This window comes from Oryzias latipes, chromosome 13 (genome assembly GCF_053564925.1).
Source record: "Oryzias latipes strain Hd-rR chromosome 13, Olatipes_Hd-rR_3.1".
Taxonomy (NCBI): Eukaryota; Metazoa; Chordata; class Actinopteri; order Beloniformes; family Adrianichthyidae; genus Oryzias; species Oryzias latipes.
Genome location: NC_136249.1, coordinates 11,259,759 through 11,281,634, shown reverse-complemented (window position 1 = coordinate 11,281,634; position 21,876 = coordinate 11,259,759). Strand labels below are relative to the sequence as shown.

The 21,876-nt window shown below is 40.8% G+C and overlaps 1 protein-coding gene across 1 annotated transcript in view; it reads right to left on the bottom strand.

Annotated features, from left to right (window-relative positions):
- The window catches only part of kcnab1a (potassium voltage-gated channel subfamily A regulatory beta subunit 1a), a 133,955-nt gene extending 119,399 nt beyond the window's left edge, over positions 1-14,556 (bottom strand). Inside the window, exon 1 of the mRNA XM_011482856.4 lies at positions 14,054-14,556. Within this exon, the coding sequence (XP_011481158.1) occupies positions 14,054-14,328 (275 nt within the window). The 5' untranslated portion in view covers positions 14,329-14,556. The remainder of the gene's footprint in view (positions 1-14,053) is intronic.
- Positions 14,557-21,876: the final 7,320 nt, after the last annotated feature.

Sequence of the window (21,876 nt, the reverse complement as noted above, 5' to 3'; positions counted from 1 at the left end):
ATAGTTTCTGCAGAGTGGCAGTAATTCATTCCAAATTCACCTCCTAGTTGTAGATTGAACTATAAACCCATCCTTATTTCCCATCATCCCATTGTTTACACTCTCTCCCGCCAGCTTACAGCCTCACATAGCTTCAACGTGACATTACCGGTGCAACAAAAATGGCGGGCAATATCGTAGAGAACACGATCAAAAAAACAAGAAACCCTATTTTTACTGGAGTGGATCTTAAAGGATTTTATTTTAAAGTTCAATAATTGTGGACGAGTTAGACTGGCATTCATTGTCATTGTTTTGGAATCAAAAGTTTATGTTTTATGTTCTAAGAATAAGTTTTAGATTTTATGAGGATTTATTAAAATGAGCCAACCTGTACAAAGACCATAGTCTCATTTTATTTTACATTTTGCTCTAAAATAAGTCATTTCCACTTATTACACTAGTTTTTGTTACTTTAACCCTTGTGCTATCTTAGATGACCCCACCCTTGCATTGACGTGTTCTCCCTACGATGACAAAGGTGGAGAAAGGTGGAAAGATTTCATGTAATCCATGGACACCAGTGAAGATCACAAATCATTGAAGAAAAAAGGTTCAGAGCACTGTCTAGTGGGTCTAGATGACCCAACTCCCAATGTTAAAGTGCCTAGGAGAGCACAAGGGTTACTTAAAATGAACTATGATTAAATACATAAAAACTTTAAAAAATAAAAAACATTTACTTATAACATTCGGCTTTATTTAATAATATCTAACAGTTAGGTTTTTTAGCTTATTTTTCCCTTTTGAAGGTTTGCGTGGAACTTCTTGTTTCTAGATTTAGATCCTATAAGATTTCTTGTTAGGTAAAAATGACTTGCTGCATGGACAGATCATTTTACAATTACCAGTACATTATATGCAGTTTTTCCCCATCCATTCAATCGTACACTTTTCCTTCGTACAAATAAAAAATCCTATTACATCAGTGTAAACAACTCCACTTTTAAATTAGCTTTAGTCAATTCCGTCACTCCACATGATCTCATATATTTCCTCCTAATCTGTGAGTTTATACATGTTTGATTTGTCACCGTACTCCCTTTCCATCTGTACTACTCTAAACAAAGAGTACTCTGGAGTTTGCCCACGATAAACAGCTAAAATAAACATGTACCCCAACACAATATGTGTTGAGCACTTATAAGTACACTTTGAGGAGGTAACTTCTTTTTCTTAGAATCAAAGTGAAGCATTAGATGAATGGGTTCAGGTTTTCTGCTCACATTCACACATTTCTGGACTTCCCATGGGAGAGCTAACTGACATCATAGCTGTTCCTCTGGTGGACTGTGGGAAGCTTATGGAATGTCATCCTTCCATATCTGGGAGTCTGCGTTCAGATTTGTGCTCAGTACAAGTTTGCACTCACACAGAAAAGTGATGAACCTTGTATTCTCCTACTGATGCATGTTCAGCAAACACAACGTATCATTCACAAATCCATTTTGTGCTCTACATATCCTAACACTTTGTTTTTTTGTGTTTCTTTTCCCATTTTTGTTAAAGCCTTTACGATGAAAGACTGATGCCAAAGGGACTGTTTAACATTAATGGACATAAATATGACCGTGTTTAATAAAATGGAGAGTTGGTGCAGTTACAAGCTGTCGTGGTTTATGTAAAGACAGGTCTGGAAACACAAAGGTGAAAGTCTGTGTCACTGCATCCAAACACAGAATCTGGCAGGGAGGCTGTTCGGGGGGCAGCTGTGTCCATAGTCGAGCAGGGTCGATGGAAAAACTGGTCCTGCCAGGCAGCACAAATGTCAGCTGGGCTTATGCAATGCCTAAGTGTGTTTATGATGTATTTATAGATGCTGGATCCATACAAATGCAGCTTCTCATACTTACACGAGTCTTTTGAATTCACAGGAAGACCCTTTATGTCAACAGGACATGGAGCGAATGCTATTTCTGTTGAGAAAAGTCAGCTACAATATTAGACCATAGATTCCAGTTCATCACTTCCAGGTCACAGTGTAGTAGAAAAGGAGGCCGTTTCTGTTATGGCCTCAGTTTTCTGGAACTTTGCACTGAATCAACAAAAGCACACAAAAGTGTGTAGCTATCTTTAAATCTCTCTTCAAGGGACATATAATATAACTTTCCTTTTCTATATATCAAGAGCTAGTAAAATTTCCCGAGGCTTTAAAATATAATGTCTCCAGTATGTTTGTAGTCTAAATAGTACGGAGACGGGGAACAAAAGCTGCTGCTGTTGATGGCATCTGCTTAGAGGCCACACAGAGAGAGAGAGAGAGAGCCACGCCACTCCAGTGACTCTTTTTGAAATCAGCTACAGAACATGATACCTGCTTCCAAGTTACTGAAAGGGAAACAGGAAATCAGCGATAAGCTAGGAAAATTGTGTTCAAACATTTTTGTAGAAAAAAGCCCAAACCCCTCAACTCAGGACAGCATCACTCTGTAAAGCCCAATGCGTCAAAGATTTGACAGTATTTCCAGGTTTTCTGGAATTAGGATGTTTTTTAAAAACATTTGTGAAATCCACAAAAACAAATTTCAATATCGTTAATTTATTAGATACAGATCAATTAAGACAAATTGGGTGATTTGATGCTTTTTGTCTTTCACAACGTTAGTTTAAGATGCAAAAATATTGAATGTTCAGGAAAAAAGGGACCATACAATAAATAGGTTATAACTGCCATAAAGTTTTGAAAATTAGCTAAAAGTATTTTTGAGATTTCGTCGAAGCAGCCATTTTGAAATGAGTAAGAAAAACGCTTCTACTGCTCCCAGTGGAATGGCGATGAATGAGAAGGCAGAAAACATGGACCAAGATTTTTAAGAAAAGTTTGGATCATGCTAATTAGATAGGGGTCTCAGAAATGCATATATCAAATATGATACCTATGTTTCTTTGGGGTTAAGGATGCCCAAAACAAAATCAAACATGTGTGACATTTAACCCTTTACCCAATATGTGCTAGCCACAACTTTTGTAATTCAAAAATTCCTAACAAAACATGAAGAAGCTGCATTTAACGTCTCTGCTTTACACATCTGGAACAGACTTCCAGAAAGCCTTGGATCAGCGGAAACCGTTTCTTTAAAAGTAGGTTAAAGACCCAACTGTTCTCAGCTGCATTTGATTAGTTTATTCAAAGCTTTTCGACTGCACTGTTAGATTAAGCTCACTTTAAACTCATTTTTATCTCACTTCTCTTTAAATTTTTCTTTTAATGATCAGCACTTTAATATTTCTTTTAAATGTTTCTGTGAATGTTTTATGTAAATCACTTTGAATTTCTTTGTAAACAAAACGTGCCATACAGATAAACTTGCCTTGGCTTTTTTCTTTTTTCTTTTTTTTGGTCCCACTGCTTGGGGCTGCACGGTGGCGCAGTGGTTAGCGCTCTTGCCTCACAGCAAGAAGGCCCCCGGTTCAAGTCCCAGCTGGGGGACATGAAAAACACAACATCAGTGGGGGACCTTTCTGTGTGGAGTTTGCATGTTCTCCACGTGCATGCGTGGGTTTTCTCCGGGATCTCCGGCTTCCTCCCACCATCTAAAAACATGCTTCATAGGTTGATTGGCAACTCTAAATTGTCCAAAGGTGTGAGTGTGAGAGTGAATGGATGTGTGATTGAGGATATTCCACCCTGCGACAGACTGGCGACCAGTCCAGGGTATCCCTTGCCTACGCCCAAGTGGCCGGGATAGGCTCCGGCAGCCCCGTGACCCCGAAAGGGAATAAACGGTTAAGAAAATGAATGAATGAATTTTTTTTTTTTAATTACTATTTTTATTTTTTTTCATCTATAATCTAATATACTGTAATATTAGACATCAGCCTCATTAAAATGGTTTTTATTTTATTCTTTTTTGGGGTTTTCGGCATTTTTAGATTCATCTTCTTTGGAGCAAAAGTGTTACTGACCCAAAAGGGCAGGAACATAGCAGTTTCTGAAATGCCAAAGACAGCCCTAAACCTGTATTCACGATTTTACTCAACTTAGTATTTTAGAAACTTCTTTTTTTCCTCTACAGGGAAATGCAGTTTCTGCAGTCAGCTCGTTTCTTGAGACTAATTAGCTGTCTGTTTTAGTAGTTTTCATTTTTGCACCCACAAGTCTTCTCTCAGCTGAGCAAATCCCTGTTCACATGTTCGACAGTTATCTACCATGATTACGTGAAAACAGAACGAGCTGCTTTAATGTCTTTGTTCGATACAGTACGCTGGATTTGACAGTGAGCGGCAGGAAAACATGAAAGAGCTTCACCACAGCTTCTCTGGTGAATGAAAACGCCTTTCCTTTTGTTTGGATGAACAGGGGAGCTCTTAATGCGGCATCTCACTCTATGGCAACAATAATTATGTCAGCCATCATTCTCCAGCCCTGAGGGACTCTTCTGCTCCTGTTTAACACCAGTGTGTTGGCCTACATTATCCAGTAAATCCTATTGTTATTAAATTGAGAATCTAGATTAATGCTCTGGAGTGAGAGCAAAGCGAAGCTCTGAATGTGTTCATTTTATATTCAGTACAGGATCAGAAAAGCAACAAATTCCAACAATTTTTCCTAAGCAGCTTCCCAACGACGCTCAAAGACTAAGGCTACGTTCACACTGCAGGGCTTAATGCTCAATTCCGATTTTTTGAAAAAATCCGAATTGTTTGCAAGACCGTTCACATTTCCAAGTAAATCCGAACTTTTGTGATCTACAGTGTGACCGTGAAACGACCCAGAGTTGACCCGTATGCGCAGAAGAGTACTCAACGTCGAATGACGTCACTCGTTGTTTGCGGAAGTAGCTTACGTTAACATGGATGTCAACAACAGTGTTGTCAACAGCGGAGCTCTTTTTTCATTAATACATTTATTTTCACAAAGGAGCCAGCACAATAAAAATCTTCCCATTTTTAAGAATGCATTGGAGCCGGGATCGTCTGTAACCACTGTTGTGCAATGGGAATGTGTATGTATCGGGCCCACGCGCGCGCGCGTTTGTGTAAGGGACAGGAGAAGAGCGCGTGCAGCGGGAGAGAATGGGGGGGGCGGCAGTGTGGGCGCGCATTCATGTTGTGTGTTACGGAGGAAGGACAACGGTGATAAAAGAAGGTTTCCCCCAGAATAAATGCTATGGACTCTTTATTAACCCATTCCGGAGAATCCTGGAGAATCTAAGGGTCAGAAGAGGGAGGAGGAGGATCCGCCTTGGGTCCCCCGCGCTTCTGACCACGGTCGGGAAGGGGAGAAAGAAAAAAAAGTACTCGCGGGAAATGTTCAAAACCACGCTCGGCCATTTAGCTGTTAATTTTTTTCAAAAACCGCCCGGTTGCGATAAGAGCGCTGGAGTTTGGCCTGAATAGAGCTGTCACCCTAAATATTAATCCAATCCGTGACTTCGCTTCCCTTCCACTGACGGGTCTCTGCAGCATCGTCCGCAGTGGTTGCTGTTTACGTTCTCGTTCCCGCCTATTTCAACGCAGAATGATGACGTTTGTTGCGTATCGATGACGTACGATTCGGATTTAGGTGGCCTGGCCGGTCAGACGGCGGTCGCAATTGAAAAGATCGGATACGTTTCGGATTCAGGACGGCATACCCAAGTGGCCTGGGTCGCAATTGAAAAGATCGGATTTGTGTCATTCAGACTGTCGTGAAAAGATCGGATTTGTGTCATTCAGACTGTCGTGAAAAGATCGGAATTGGGTTGCATAGGGGCAAAAAAATCGGAATTGGGTTGTTTCAGCCTGCAGTGTGAACGTAGCCTAAGAAGGAGTTGAATTTATGAGTAAGCTTAAAGGAGATTTTGTTTTTGAAAATTTAATTTAGCAGCCTCTTCCCAAGGTCAAAGGTCAACAAAACGTTGGTTGTGGTTGTAGACTGAAGCTGGCAGTATGTGTGCATAATGTTGTGAAGATCACTCGAACAAGTTTCTTTTTCCACATTGTGTAAAAATATGAAAATTGCCAAATTTCACACTGTGCCACAAAATGGCAAGGTGCCCATCCCATAATAGTTTTCAAAACTTCCTTTGGATGTCTCTGATGGGGAGCAACATTTTTGATCATGGATACAGTAAGAAAGAAAACATTGTTGTCCTTGCTGACTATTGCAGGCCATAATTATTTAGAGGATGCCCTGCAGGAAAAAAGCAAAGCTACAAGCTATTCTTGACGTCGTCACCACTCCTATCCATTAAACTATACTTGGAGAAGACTCGTGTTTCCAAAACACTTCCGTGCTGTCAGGAAATGTAATCCCAATACTTGATTTCCTGTAGGCAAACCTTTTTTCTGGGGTTTACCCAGCTGTTAGCTTGGAACGACACTTGGTGGTTTCATCTTCAGAAAAAAACCCCACTAAGAATAGATCAGTTGAATATAAAACAGGAAAAACACATTTGTCTTTGAGAATGTAGCCTCACAAAGCCGGGAAAGATTCTCAGATTTGAAATAAATCCAGAGCTGTGTTAATAAATGCATTATCAGGGCCCTTTTAATCGCCCTGGGATCATTGTGAGATTTATGACACGCAGAAAATGTCTGGCTACTGTTACATCCATCAATGACTTTATTAGATATACCATTATAGGTCACCACATCTGAGTTTTGAACTTGAATTATTGTAAATTTGGGTTTCACTGTAATGTTTTGGTTTGTCATGAAAGATGGAGCCAAACAGAAGGGAATAGATTAAGGTAACAGAATTCTTTATAAAATAAAATTAAACATAACTTAGGCTAAAACAAAACCTCAAGTCACACTATTTTAACTGAGATATGATTAAAAAATGAAACAATAGGTGCTGATATTCAAATTAAACTATGTTCTGCACGCATAGCACTGAAATCACATCATAATCAAGTCAAAAACTCTGGTTCAACTTTAGCTGGACAAAGACTATTTTCTAGATTAATAACATTATTGGAGAAATTTGCTGATTTTTTAAATTTTACTCACATTAAAATCATTTTCTCAGAAGTAACAGGAATGTTTCTGTTAGCTGACAAAGTTTACAGAATGACACTTAGTCTTTGAGCTCTAAACTGTTACCCAACCTTCCTGACGGAATTTGGATTTAAATAATAGGTGATTTCTTCTTTAATATACCAGGAAAAAAACATTTCAGGTCAAAAATGTTCAACAATTTGTATATGATACTCATTATTCTGCAACAAACACAACTGCAGGTTTTTGTCTCCTAATCCTAATTTAGCTCTTCATTTGTAATGTGCCAAACATTAGCCTGATTGGAAACTGCTGCAATCATTACAAACTCAAACCTGTGATCATGGCGGTGAGGAGGTCAGTAGCAGGAAAACAAACCACAACATACACAAAATGAGTAAAATATAACTTAGACAGAAATTCCTGAAGCTCAATATATTTAATACCGTGGGGGCTGTCCTAATTTTAATTTTACTTTAACTTTGTAGAAAAAAAAAAATAATACTTTCATGTCACGCCCACTATTAGGTGATGTCCACATGGCAGAATAATCCAGCCATCCATTTATCCATTTTCTCTTTACTTAGTCGGGACCAAATTGCACGTGAAGCAGTCTTAGCAAAGATGCCCAGTCATCCCTCTTCTCAGACCACTACCTCCAGCTCCTCTGGCGGGGTTCCAGACCTGCCGAAAGACTTGGTCTCTCTATTGGTCCTAGGTCTTCCTCCGCCTAGTGGGACACGCATCACATACCCAGTGTGCCTGTAGCTTAAGGGGACACCCAGCCACCCTAGGAAGCTTATTTCAGCCACTTGCATTTGGGATCTGGTTCTTTCGGTAATGACCCAGAGCTCATGACCATAGGTGAGTACTGGAACAAAGAGTTTCGCTTTCTGGCTAAGCTCTCTCTTCACCACAACGGACCAGTACAGCGACCGCATGACAGCAAATGCCGCACCAATCCGTCTGTTGACCTCACGTTCCAATCCGAACCATAGCCTCAGACTTAGCTGTGCTGACGCTCATCCCAACTTCACACTCGACCGAAAACCACCCTAATGTGAAGGTCCTGACTTGATGAAGCCAACAAGAGAACATCATCTGCAAAGAGCAGTGAGAAAATTCTGTTATCCCCAAACCAGAGTCTGGCCCCTGGCTGCACCTAGAAATTCGGTCCACAAAGTTTATAAAGAGAACTTGTGATAAACGGCAGAAAGAAAAGGCCCAGCATGCACCAGGAACAGGTTAAAGTTATGCTTTTTACAAGATAACTATAAAGATGACTACAAAGTACAAGACGGCTACAGCCTGCAGAAACCTGCAATGTGGGTCATTTTTGTTCCTCAGAGCAGAGCAGATGATTCATTTTAAAATAGTAAAGCACAGCAGAATAATTAGTGAAATTAAAAGAAACCCAACATCTTCACAGTCACAATTGTGTAATGTATATCTGCAGTCCCAACAAAAAACCCACTGAGCAATTATGGCTTTAGAAAGTGTAAGCAACTAATGAATTGACAAAAAAAAAAAAAACAAGAACACATTTGTGATGGAGGAAAAATGCAAATCAAACAGTAAAACAAGCACTCATCTCAGAAAGCTCACATCTGGATAAGTGTGAGTATTTGTGAGAAGAACAGAAGATTGGCTGCTTAATTTGGGAAAAATTCTAGATTTTCAAGCCCAAACCCATTTGTTGACTGTTCGTTTGGGTGGAAAATTTGAATCTTCATCACCATAAGAGGCTGGTGACCTTTAGGCAACATGATCACTGCTGGGATTACACGCTTTGGAATGATGGTGTGAGTTTGTTTGAGACATTGTATGAGTGTTAAAGTCATGTTAATCTTGTTGTAATTCACACTGGGCACTCTTTTTTTATTGCCGGCCCCATCACTAGTGCGCGTACCTGCTAGTCGCATTTCTTCACACTCCTGTCCTGATCATGAAAAGCTCTCATTACATTTTTATGAGCCTGTAAATAAAGAGCATGAGAAGTGCGAGCCACCAGAATGTCACCGGGGAGACTCTTATGTAACATTTATTAGCCAGAGTTTAAAATAACAGCAAGGTTATATCAAAATGCGTGTTTTAGATGGTACATTTATAACAGTTTTTTATTTGAAATTGATCTTTGTAGCCATTAACAGAAGAAAACTGTTATTGCAAAACTAAAAAATTGGTTAAAGGAATCTTTGAAGTTTGGTGTGGGTTGTTTTTCTATGTAAATGCAAATGTAAAGCACTGGTTACATTTTGATATGAGTTTTTTTTTGCTTGTTTCTTTTATGCTAAAAGTTCAATTGTTTTCCTTTTTTTATTTCCTTGGCAACAAAAAAAAGTTTTTCCTTTAAAAAAGCCATTAACATCTCATAGCATACAAAGTTAAACTTTACAAGTAATATTACTTTGTATTGTTGAAGAGACTCGTTTAACCAAAAAAAATGTCAAACTGCTTTTAGCACAAAGAATCATAAACCATCGGTGAGGACAGACTTCCCTCGACCCATCGGTGAGACCATGGAGAAGGACTATCGGTTGGCCTCGAAGAAATTCTGGCAAACCGTCCGGCGCCTCAGGAGGGGAAAGCAGTTCTCCACAGGCACAGTTTTAAGTGCAGGTGGGGGGCTGTTGACCTCGACTGGGGACATTGTCGGGCGGTGGAAGGAATACTTTGAGGATTTCCTCAATCCCACTGACACGCCTTCTTTTGAAGAAGCAGAGAATGAGGACTTTGGGGTGAGCCTGTCTATTACCCGGGCTGAAGTCACCAAGGTAGTCAACGAGCTCCTCGGTGGCAGGGCCCCGGGAGTGGATGAGGTCTGCCCTGAGTACCTCAAGTCTCTGGATGCTGTGGGAGTGTCTTGGCTGACACGTCTCTGCAGCATCGCGTGGCAGTCGGGAACTGTACCACTGGACTGGCAGACAGGGGTGGTGGTTCCCCTCTTTAAGAAGGGGGACCGGAGGGTGTTCCAACTACAGGGGAATTACACTCCTCAGCCTCCCTGGGAAAGTCTATGCCAGGGTACTGGAGAGGAGAGTCCGTCCGATAGTCGAACATCGGATTCAGGAACAACAGTGCGGTTTCCGTCCTGGTCGTGGAACAGTGGACCAGCTCTACACCCTATCTAGGGTGCTGGAGGGATTGTGGGAGTTCGCCCATCCAGTCCATATGTGTTTTGTGGATTTGGTGAAGGCATTCGACCGCGTCCCCTGTGGTATCCTGTGGGGGGTGCTCTGGGAGTGTGGGGTCCGGGGAGCCTTACTAAGGGCTGTCCGGTCTCTGTATGACCAGAGTAGGAGCTTGGTTCGCATAGCCGGCAGTAAGTCAGACCTGTACCCGGTCCACGTTGGACTCCGGCAGGGCTGCCCTTTATCACCGGTTCTGTTCATAGATTTTATGGACAGAATTTCTAGGCGCAGCCAGGGGCCGGAGGGGATCTGGTTTGGGGACCACAGGATTTCCTCTCTGCTTTTTGCAGATGATGTTGTCCTGTTGGCTTTATCAAGCCAGGACCTCCAGCGTGCATTGGGGCGGTTTGCGGCCGAGTGTGAAGCGGCTGGGATGAGGGTCAGCACCGCTAAATCCGAGGCCATGGTTCTTGACCGGAGAAAGGTAGCTTGCCATCTCTCGGCAGGTGGAGTATCCTTACCCCAGGTGGAGGAGTTTAAATATCTGGGGGTCTTGTTCACGAGTGAGGGAAGACCGGAGCGTGAGATTGACAGGTGGATTGGAGCGGCGTCCGTAGGTATGCGGTCGCTGTATCGGTCCGTTGTGGTGAAGAGAGAGCTGAGCCGAAAAGCAAAGCTCTCAATTTACCGGTCGATCTTCGTTCCAATACTCACCTATGGTCACGAGCTATGGGTCATGACTGAAAGAACGAGGTCTAAAATACAAGCGGCTGAAATGAGCTTCCTCCGTAGGGTGGCGGGGCGCTCCCTTAGAGATAGGGTGAGAAGCTCGGCCACCCGCGGAGAGCTCGGAGTAGAACCGCTTCTCCTCCACATCGAAAGGAGCCAGTTGAGGTGGCTCGGGCATCTAGTCTGGATGCCTCCTGGACGCCTCCCTGGAGAGGTGTTCCGGGCATGTCCCACTGGGCGGAGGCCCCGGGGAAGACCCAGGACACGCCGGAGAGACTACGTCTCTCGGCTGGCCTGGGAACGCCTCGGGGTTCCCCCAAAGGAGCTGGAGGAAGTGGCTGGGTCGAGGGAAGTCTGGGCATCTCTGCTTAGACTGCTGCCCCCGCGACCCGGTCCCGGATAAGATGGATGGATGGATGGATGGATGGAATCATAATTTGACTGTTTTGTGAGTTGATTTTATGACTCTACACCGCTAACTTGACCAATTTGGGCAGCAGTGGCTCAGGGGGTTGAGCAGGTTATCCAATGATCAAATGATTGGCAGTTCGCTCCCCGCTCCCCCCAGTCAACTGCCGTTCTGTCCTTGGGCAAGACACTTCACCCTCCCTGCTTCCAGTGTGGCTCCACTGGTGTGTGAATGCGTATGAATGTCCCGGTGATGGTCAGAGGGGCCGTAGGTGTTAACTGGCAGCTATGCGTCTACCATCACCAGGTATACATGAGAAGTAAATGAATGTTGGACACATTGTAAGCGTGTTGAGCGTCTGGAAAAGCGCAGATAAATCAAATCCATTATTGTTAATAGATTTCGTCTTGGGACTGTAGTGCAGGTCTGCCCAATCCTGTCCATCAAGATCTGCCACTCTGCCTACTTTACAGCTTTCTCTGCTTTCTCTGTGCCTTTGTCATAACTGCCCCGCGGTTGGATACGGGCTGTTAGCAGGGGAAAATGGACAAATGGGCATGCAGGTGGCAACATTTTTAGAATGTATACTGCACAATGTAGAGCTAAAATGTTCGTGCACAGTTTTTTCTCTATAGGTCTTCTGCGAGAGACATGTCGTAGCAAACACGTAAAGGGTAAGGGAGAAGTAGGTGAGACGAAACCTGCACACTGCACAGGGAGCCCATTAGTGCTATTCAAGGGATAAGTGTGCATCCTTTGTGTGCTTTGTATTTGTAGCCTAACTTAGGAAGCTAGACAATCAGAGCATAGTATATGTGGGCATCCTACAGGCGTCCTACAGCCACTTTTGTATCATCTACACGCCCCTTGTGTAAAGCATTCACACACTGTCAGTAAGGACCTTACTAAAAACTGTAGTGTGGGGCATGGGCAACGTACGATAGCATCACCTTTACATCATGTGCTTGTAACTTTTCGCCTGTAACTTATTTGTAATCCTTACAAACACTTCACAATACACACAGTGGTACGTTCCATTTTCATGACATTCTTGACCTCAAGGTGACCTGCTAGAGACAACTGCACTCCCTTTGAGACGTGGCCACACCTGTCTATGACCTTCGATGGACCAGGCAACCCAACAACCCCTGTACAGGTGAATGAGAATAAGGCATTACCTGACTCAGGTGTCTCATCATTGTGATTGACTGAACACACCTGATCCAGGTAATGAGCAGCAAGAGGTGCATAGAGAACTGGAAAACAGGCCGGGTGGTAGGTCTCAAAGACCTGCATTGGGTAGCTCGGCTACAGCGAGTTGAACTTCCCTGTCTTTCCAGTACTTGATTTTCAATTTTTGATCCCTTTTTGTATGTTTTTTTTCTTTTCAATGTTTAACTTAGTGAATAAAAAATAGGACAGCCAAAGAAAGATAGCGCAAAGACAAAAAACTAGGAAAAGTCCTTATGTTAATCCTTTAACACCAGTGCTTTAGCTCCATCGTTTACATACATGTTTCTGCTTCAACTATTCAACCATTTGCCCAATTAACATATTTCCAACTGATACTGAAGCGAAGAAAAGCGGCTTTGCGCTGATATACAACACTTTTCAGTAATGAAGTGCTTACACAATCAACATAAATCCGGTATTACATCGCAAATGTAGAGTGCTGCTTATTGGTGCAAAAAAAATGAAAAACCATTTTTCTCTGCATCAGAATCAGCTGATTTATGTTGATCGCTTAAAGAGTTACGGTGTCTAAAAAAGCGTGTGTTATTTAGGTGTCGTTGGTGACATCCTCAGTGTTACAGGGTTAACAAACCTGAAGCTTTAAGCGTAAATAAATAATTGACATAAGTGAAACAAGTCATCTAAAAATAATGGGATTTTTAAAAAAAATGTCTTTTTAAAGAGAAGAAAAAACTGAACAAGAGCCTGCAGCTCTGACAGGAGCAGACAGTTTTGTGTTATGTTCTGCATGTGTGTGTTTGGTTTTTGTTGGTGATTCACCTTTTCTTTCTATACAGGCTGAGTGTGGCTCCTCCCAGCTGATCCACACCCTCACCTGGTCTCTGGGGAGGAGTGCAGAGCCGTCTGCACTTAGCTGAATTAGCTTGCTCCCTATGTAAGTTGACTGCTTTCTGTATTCAGTGTTGGTATTTCTTTGTATGCTCACACAGTGTTTGGAAGTTCAGTTTGCTCCCTTGGTTTTGCTTTTTTCCTTTGGTGAAACTTTTTGTTATTAAATCATTAGATTTTTTGACTCGTGTCTGAGCCTCTTTCCTTGCATCTGGGTCCTCGCCAACCAGCCGGTAACATTTTGGCTTTCTGTCACGCAAGAATCAAAACACTTCATCCAGCCCCCACGTGTTTTGTCACAATGGTGGTCGAAGATGTCAACACAGTTTAAATAAGGAAGACAGATGCTGACTACTAACTTTTACAGCCTGATCCTACAAGTGACCTGTCATCTGGGAACGCTGATAGTTCACCTTTAATCCCTCTGAATCCTTCAGTAGTTAAGATGCTCTAAAAGTTTGAGAATATTTTCTTACCTCAGATACAATTGACTGCAATACTTGACTGCATAGCCCCCATTGTGTTTACAAAATCTGCAAGAGCCCACATACTGTTGAGAGGGTTCTTTGTCGGTACAGTGTGTCTCCTTGAGCTTAAGTGAATCCAGACTATCATCGGTTACTGCCATGTGCCACCCTGACTATAAATGTCTCTACTATAAGTGTAAAGACATTGTTGGTCAGCTTTGGTGTTCCCCATAACCATGTAAAGCCACACAGAAATGCAAACCACAACGTACCTGTAGAGCATCCCAGTCTTATGAGCGACGGTCTCGTCTTTACCCAGCCCAAACATTTTCAGGTACCAGTTGGTCTCCATCTCTCTGATCAAAGCTGCTTTATGCTGCTGCAGCGCCGATTTCTTTCCAGACGAGGAGCCGCGTTTGCCATCCAAAGAGTTGCGGGCTTTGGTGCCACTGAGGGAGGCCACCGATTGTTTGCGATGCACGTGAGATGGCTGGTGAATGCCGGCTGGACCCCCGACGCCCCCCCCACTGCTCCGGGCAGCTAGCATGGCTCAAGACGCGGTTCACTCCAATCAAGCAGAAGATTGGGATGAAGAAGAACCTCAAGGCGCAGTTCCTTCAATTCTGAGGTTTTGTCCACCAGAATAATGTCTGCTGACCACTTGTTTTTCCACAAGTTAATCAGTCAAAACAACTCATTCCAACCTTTAGTTTTCTTGTAATGTCTTCTGGATTTTGTTTGTCTTTTATCTTCCTGTCTCTGTCTGTGTCTGTCTGTCTGTGCAGTGTGCTCTCTGCTCTCTTATAGCCTCATCAAGCCTGAAACTGGATCCCTGTTTCCTTGTCTCGTCACAGCATGCTGTGACCTAAAAGTAGGAAACCAAACATGCCATGGTGTCAACAATGCGTACGCACACACACACACACACACACTGCATACGTGATGGCTGCACACCACATGCCAAAAAGCAAACAAAGAAATGTTTCCTGTAGATATGCTCTGTGGAGGCACTGTTTGTAGTTTGTATCAGTGACAACGTTTTATTTTCTGTTTAAGCCTGATGAGAGGCAAAAATCATGTAAGGCCTTCAGCTGAAGCACATGTTAAAGTCCATCAACTGTATGTTTAACATGAAAGCTACTCCAGGCTTCCTGCTCTGTCGAAATAAACAGAATAGTGACAACTATGATGCTCTTTAGCTTAACATGTAGCTTTAAAAACTCAAGTAGCCTGGTTTACCCAAGTACTTTCCTTGAAGGCCCAAAGCGTTTTACAGTCACAGTCACATTCACACACTGGTGGTGGCTCCGCCGCCAAACACTGGCGCCAGCCTTCCACCAGAGGCAAGGTGGGTTTCTGTGTTTCGCCCAGGAACACTTCGATACATGGGTGGGCTAGGTGGGAATGGAACTTGCGATCTTTCGATCAGGGGTCGACCGCCCTACCGGTTTGTAAAAACAAGTAAAAACCAGATCATTGATGTGTTTTTTAATTGATTTGGATTATTTTAAGCAATTTCAGCAATAAAAACAAAGGAAGAATGCAAAAAAAAATGTTTAATGCATAAATGTATTGAATCTTTTTCAAACGTTAATTCATGACTCAATTAGAAATTCAAAAAAGTAAAGGTAAAGGATGCAATTTTTTGACAATAATTGCCCCTAATCTTAAAAAGATATTTGCATTTATACCTACAGTACACACTAGGCCCAGAATGTCTATTAGATATCGAACATACATCTACTGTAGATGTCTACAGGACATCTCTGACAACTATTAGATATCTACCAAAAGTGTTCTGTAAGATATCTGCCTCTGATGTGCATTTGCTTACCCCCAGGTTGGGCTCGTTTCTTTAGATTTTAAAACACCCTTTTTATCATGCTAAAGATGAATTGAAGTTGTGCAGCTAACTTTACGGGTGTGCTAGAGACATCCTCACTTTGTGTGCCTTTGTTTCAACTAAGATCTCACTGTCAAATGTAGAGTGCCTTGTGTTTACTGGCATCCAACAATCAAGTCTTCCATTTTCAGATAAAGAACACATCAGGCATCTGACATTTAGCCCATGGCGTTCACACTGGACAAGCAGGGAGAGCCTTCCTCTGCTTCTTTTGTTTCTGTGTAATAGCTCATGTCCGCCACTTCAGTTGGGAGAGGATGAGTGCGAAATGTTGAAGCTGTGATAATCTGGTGAATCTTGCACCAGGCTTTTCTCTTTCACAGCTCTATTCCGATACTTGAAAGACTTGGTGTCATAGAATTTCTAGCAGGACACAAACTGCAGTTCTTAAATTCTCCATCTTAATTAATTTGCAAACAGTTGGCTCTTCTGTGAATCAAAGGGGACGCCATCCATATGTCACTACCAAATCTGTTCGACCTGGTTTAACCTTCAATGCATGTTCAATCACATGGACTTTTCAGTGGCCGCTTGAACACGAGTTGCTGAGGGCGGTGTGAACGTAGCTTTTATGTTAGCATTGGGTCAGCAGTTATTTGTTAACATGAACACTTTTGGGGGGCTGTGGTGTAGAGTTAAAGTGGTTGACCTCTGATCTGAAGGTCGCAGGTTATGCACACTCCAAAAATAATTCTGTGGATTTACTTACAAGCCTTGCGTTGGGTGGTCGCATGCAACCACATTGAGTAATTGTTGTAAAGCATGCCCATATAAAATGATCTACGGAATCCCACGAGGATAAATATTCTAGATTCTACTCAAGAGTGTCGCGTAATCCCTTGCTGAAATGGTTGAGTAATGCAAAATATTAAATGCATATATAAATATTTACGTAAACATTTTTAAACTGTGAAAAATCAAAAGAGTTTGATGAAAATAACAAATTGCAGTTTAGTAAAAAAAATACATATTTCATTATTTTGAGTCCTCCATTTACTATTACTTGTGTGAAATAAACAACATGTTTTTAGGAAACAGACTAATCAAAGCAAACTCTATTTGACATGATTCATTAAATTTAACTAAACAAATTGTAACATTTCAAGCTCAGTTTTCTAAATGATTGATAAATGGTGAGTCCTATTGGTTTTACTTGGATTTCATGGCTGGATAACATTTTTGTGTGAATCATCTGGAGTAAAAAAACTAAAGTATAAATAAATTGTAAATTATATTTAAGTTTTCTCTCTTTTGTCCCTTTTTATGATGACTTTACTAAGCAAAAAAAAGTGTTGCACTGTAAATATGGTGAGTTGAATAGAACAAGTCAGAGCAGTCATCCATTAAACATCCCCCGTGTCCCATCCTGTGTACGGAGAACCCTTCAGGTCTCTCATTAGACCCTTGGAGATGTGCGACCTGAGAGGTCAGGTGAACAGATCAGTCATGGAGTGTCAGCCCTGAATTATTCACCCTGGTAAGGAGAGCTTGAAAGTACACTTGACATCGTTTCTGAGAGTTCCAAGGTAGAAATTGTGACGACTGCCCTTTGTGACTGACGGATAAACGGAAAAAGATGTTCTGCTTTCGGCGTCTGGTTTGTTATCTTCTCAAACCATAAAATAATGCAACATGAGAAAAAAGTGGAAAACATATTAATCAGGCAGGATATTATTAACCTCTTCATGCCTGAATTTATTTCCAATCAAATAAAAAATATTCAGTGTTGTTTTCCATTAAAGATGATACTATATTTAGCTGAGTCCTTAATTAAGTGGTGCATTGCTAATTAGTGACATATGGTTTGGTGCCTGTTGTTGCAAATATGCATCAAACCATGACAGCTCCAAAATTATCTTAATGTAACATCGATTTAAACAAGCCTGAAATAAATTCAGGTGTCAAGAGGTTAAATAAATACATTTTAAAAAACTGTGTTCAAGAGGGAGCAAAAAGTAGCTGAGTGCTTGTGGACACGTGTCTCCTTAGTTCACAATGTCGTGTAATTTATAAGTTAGTAATTATCCCAAATTTTGCTGGTATCTTTGGTCCTTTTTGGTCTACAAGGGGGTGTAATAGTACAAAACATCCTCCAGAATACACCAATGCAAATAAGTCCTTTGTAGAGGGCATTGAGAATCTCCCAACCACTGCACACTACTGTCTAAACACCTTTTGTTATCTACAGAGGACACCTGTGGCTTTCAATGATCCTAAAGGTGGAGGGGTGTAGCTCTGGGAATTGTAGTTTTTATTTAAAAGAATCTAGCCTTTTTTAACATAATCACTCCAAAGAGATACTTTAGGTACTTTAGATTTTATTGTGTTTTCTTTGTCTTTTCGAATAATTACTGGTACTTGCAACAACTAAAAAGACATGACAGGTCCCTTTCCCCCCAGGTAGGTAAAATTATTATTATTCTGAAAATAAAATATTTTTGAGAAAATGTATCTGTTGTCCATTGAGGTTGTGCATTGAGGTTCCTGCTTTAAAGTGTTTCTCTTTTTAGAGTTGTCACTTTAGCACTGAGGAAAGTTATAGGTGAACAAAATCCATCAGCAAGGAGCTTTAAGTTTGATTCCTCCATTGAGACACAAACTGATATAGTAAAAATGTCCACAGATGCGCACGCAAATGCAGATGAAACATCTAACATTTCCTGAAACTGCATTAGCAATAGATTTACATATTTTATTCTTTCATTTTTGTCTGTCGAAACGTTTTTCTAAGGTTTGCATTGCTTTGTTTGAATGTTAGACATATATTTGAATATTGTGACATGTGAACTGACACACGAGAGTCTTCAGGAAGGTGATATGGTGAAAAGGAGATAGAGGTGAATGAGGGAAAGACCCAGAAAAACGTACAGTCAGTCCAACAGGCCCCACCGATGGAAACATGGAACAGCTGCTCTTTCCACTATTGCATTAGGCAGAGCAAAGTGGAGCCTTTGCACCTCCCACTGGTCTCCTCTTTACTCTCAACTCATTAGCAATAGTTATTTGTTTGGTCATGCAATGATAAGTTAACTCGAGAGGCTGGGAGAATTAGTGACGGCAATAGCTCTATAGAGACACGACACAGGAAGTACAGAAAAATGCCAGGTGAGCTCAAACACCATGTCTTTCTTTGGATTTGTAATAATAGTCATGAAGCGTGCCTGTCAAAGTAAAAGGGTCTGAAGTTGAACTAAAAACTTTGATGTTCAGAGTACAATTTTTGTTTCCTTATTCTGATGCTGAGTTTATTTTGTGAGGCGTATTTGTTCGATGTTACAGTACACCCTTGTTTGTCTCAGGGATTCAGAGCGCCGAACTAAAAAGTTCTGCCAGACATTTATTCCGAAAATCTTCTTTTCATCAAAAAAGCAGATTTATTTTCATGAATGATATTAAACAACAACCTGAGGTGAAGCAAAAAGGCTTCAGGGTGAACCTAAAGCCCAAAACACATCGGTCTAAATCCATGAAAAAACAAGAAAGTGAAAGAAAATGGAAAATTAGGACAAACACTAAACTTCTATAAGCTGGAGAAAACAAAGAATAAAGAAAATGGCAGTTTACGTCCACAGTTTTTGTCAAATACAGTTGACCTGAGCCAAACCGAGCCAAAGATATGATGGGACATGGAGATTTGAAAGCTGCCACCATCGGTTATGGTCTTATCAGCCGCCACTACTACCTAGAAATACCTAAAAACAACAAACACAAAAAGATTTTCAAAAAGTGCAAAGTTCCACTCACACATAGAAAAAAGCTTTGACAGAGTAAAAAGAAAAGCAGAATTATTATGCCATAACATTTGGTCACAGGTTAACAGGGTGAAGATGAGAAATACATGTTCAATTTAGTGGAGGAAGATTTCTGTCAAGTGTCAACAGAAATCAGGACAGATTATTGTGCGCTGCTGGACAGGCTACAGGCCTGAGTGAGGGAAACTTTTGGAGAAATTATAAAGTATAAACTTATTTCTTTATCTCCAGCAACAAATTTCTTGGTTTGTTAACATTGATATAGAAAATGTACTGTGATGCTCCATTTTTCTGGTGTCATTTTCACAGGCTTTTGACTCTGAAACAAAAAAGACTAAACATCACTGTTATTTCGAATTCAGCATGACCTCGTGATGTGCCCACACAAATCTGGAATCCGTCTGTCAGTGTTGGTCTCAGAACCATCGGAGGGCCCCTAATGGTGTTTACAGCTTACAGTCTGTCACTGGGTGTAATGGAAGCTGCGTGTGAGCCCAAAAGGAAAGGGAGGTCTATAAATAAAAACTGAAATAGTCTTTTCTTTCTGAACTCGATCATTTCAGGAACTTATTTCACCTTAATTCATTTTAAAAAATCTGATCAGATGAGCATCAAACTGTCATAATTAGTGACCAAACCTTATGTAAATGAAGTCCACAGTTGTTAAAGTTGAATTTTTTTAGGTCTTTGAAACGTCATAATTGCATTATCTGAATCACAAGTAAAACTCGGTTACTCTTCATAGTAACCTGTTCATGGATGTAGTCAAACGTGTCGTCCTAAAACATGAGAAGTTCGGTGGGTTGAAAGCAAAAACCAGAAGGTGAAAAAGCTTTTCATCAAGTTCATATGAGTAATTTAAATTATTTTTTTAATGATTTTGTTAGATTTACATTTGATTTCATAAGTAATCGATCTATCTGTGAAAATAGTCATCCGGGATAATTCCACATTCAAAAGAGTTTTTTTTAGAAAATGGGTCATCAGGACTTTAAGTTGCAGGTGTTTTTTTGGAGGTCTCCAACTTAAAAACTGATTTTTAAAGATCTTTAAAAATAGATTTTTCCAACGAATGGAGGGATATTTTTTTTTGTTTAGCCTAATCTCTTAACAAATAAATGTGTAAAATTTTGGCTATAAATGAATGACATAATAAAAAAATTCAAAAAGTCCTCCTGTGAGCTTCTGAAAAGGCTGGGATGGCACGAGTTCAATGAGTAGTTTTGCCTGCTCCTTGATCTGCTACAGCTGCCCAATGTGGTCTTTTTTATTTGTATATTTGTATTCTATGCTACTCAAAAAGCATCTAAAGTCATCTGAAACTGGAGTGAGACTGGCTGAAGTTCTCACAGAACACAGTAGCACAGTATAGTATTAATATGCCAAAATAAGCATCTGCTCGAGAGCCGCACTGCTCATGGTTTTTCCAAGTTTGTCATTTTTTTAATGCAGTTTCTTTTTATTAAAGTTAAGTCCCAGCATCTGAACCTAAAACTTTTACCTTATTGAAATGTTTCCCTTCTTGTCCAAGTGGCTTCATCAGTGTCAATCATCAAGGATGGTTCCATTGTAGAAAAAGTTTTTAAAAGGTGATAAGGACGTAGTTTTTCTTTAAGTTTGACACTTTTTGCGGAGGCAGAATGCAGTCTCAATTACCATTTTTAAAATACTTTTACAAATTTTTTATTTTTTTACTTAATACAAAAAAACAATTTTCTATTGTAAATTCATATTTATATTAGACTTGTATTTTCATTTTTCCTAAAAAATGTATTCTACCTTAAAAAATAAGCCACTGTGAGGATGAATGAGGAAGATATCTACTTCCACTTTCATCAGACTCAATAAGAATCACACAAATCAGGAAAGAAAAAGCACAGAAATGTTGTAAATGTTTGCATGTGCAAAGACTGAGATGCAGCATGCACACACATGTGTAGCGTTACACGTGGCTGCATTTTTTCTCATTTTAGCAACAGTGTTCCTGTCCGCTCTGGTCAGCTGGCAGTGCATTAGAAACACATTCCTTCACCGCTCTGTCACCAGGAGAATTTCTCACCGTCCACGCTGACAGCACTGATTGGACACAGTTCACAGCTTCACAGATGCCACAGGTCACATGTTCATGCGTGAGCACAGGCCAAAGAAGAGATGACAGGATGGGAAATGATGATGGTGAGAGAAAAGAAAAACATATTCTTGCATTCTTATAAAAGGCAAAGTATTGATCATTTTCTTTTAGAAGACGAAAGAAAAGTGATCCGCAAACAATTACAAAAACAATTAAAATAATAAGTGTGAATCCCTTTCAACACAATTGCTTCTTTTCAAATTAGTCCATCTCTGGCTCCCTCTAGTGGAATGAGCTGTGAAAAACTCCTAAAAACACCAGAAAATGTTATGAGTATTTTCTTTGGGTCCTTATCCCTTGTGCTATCTT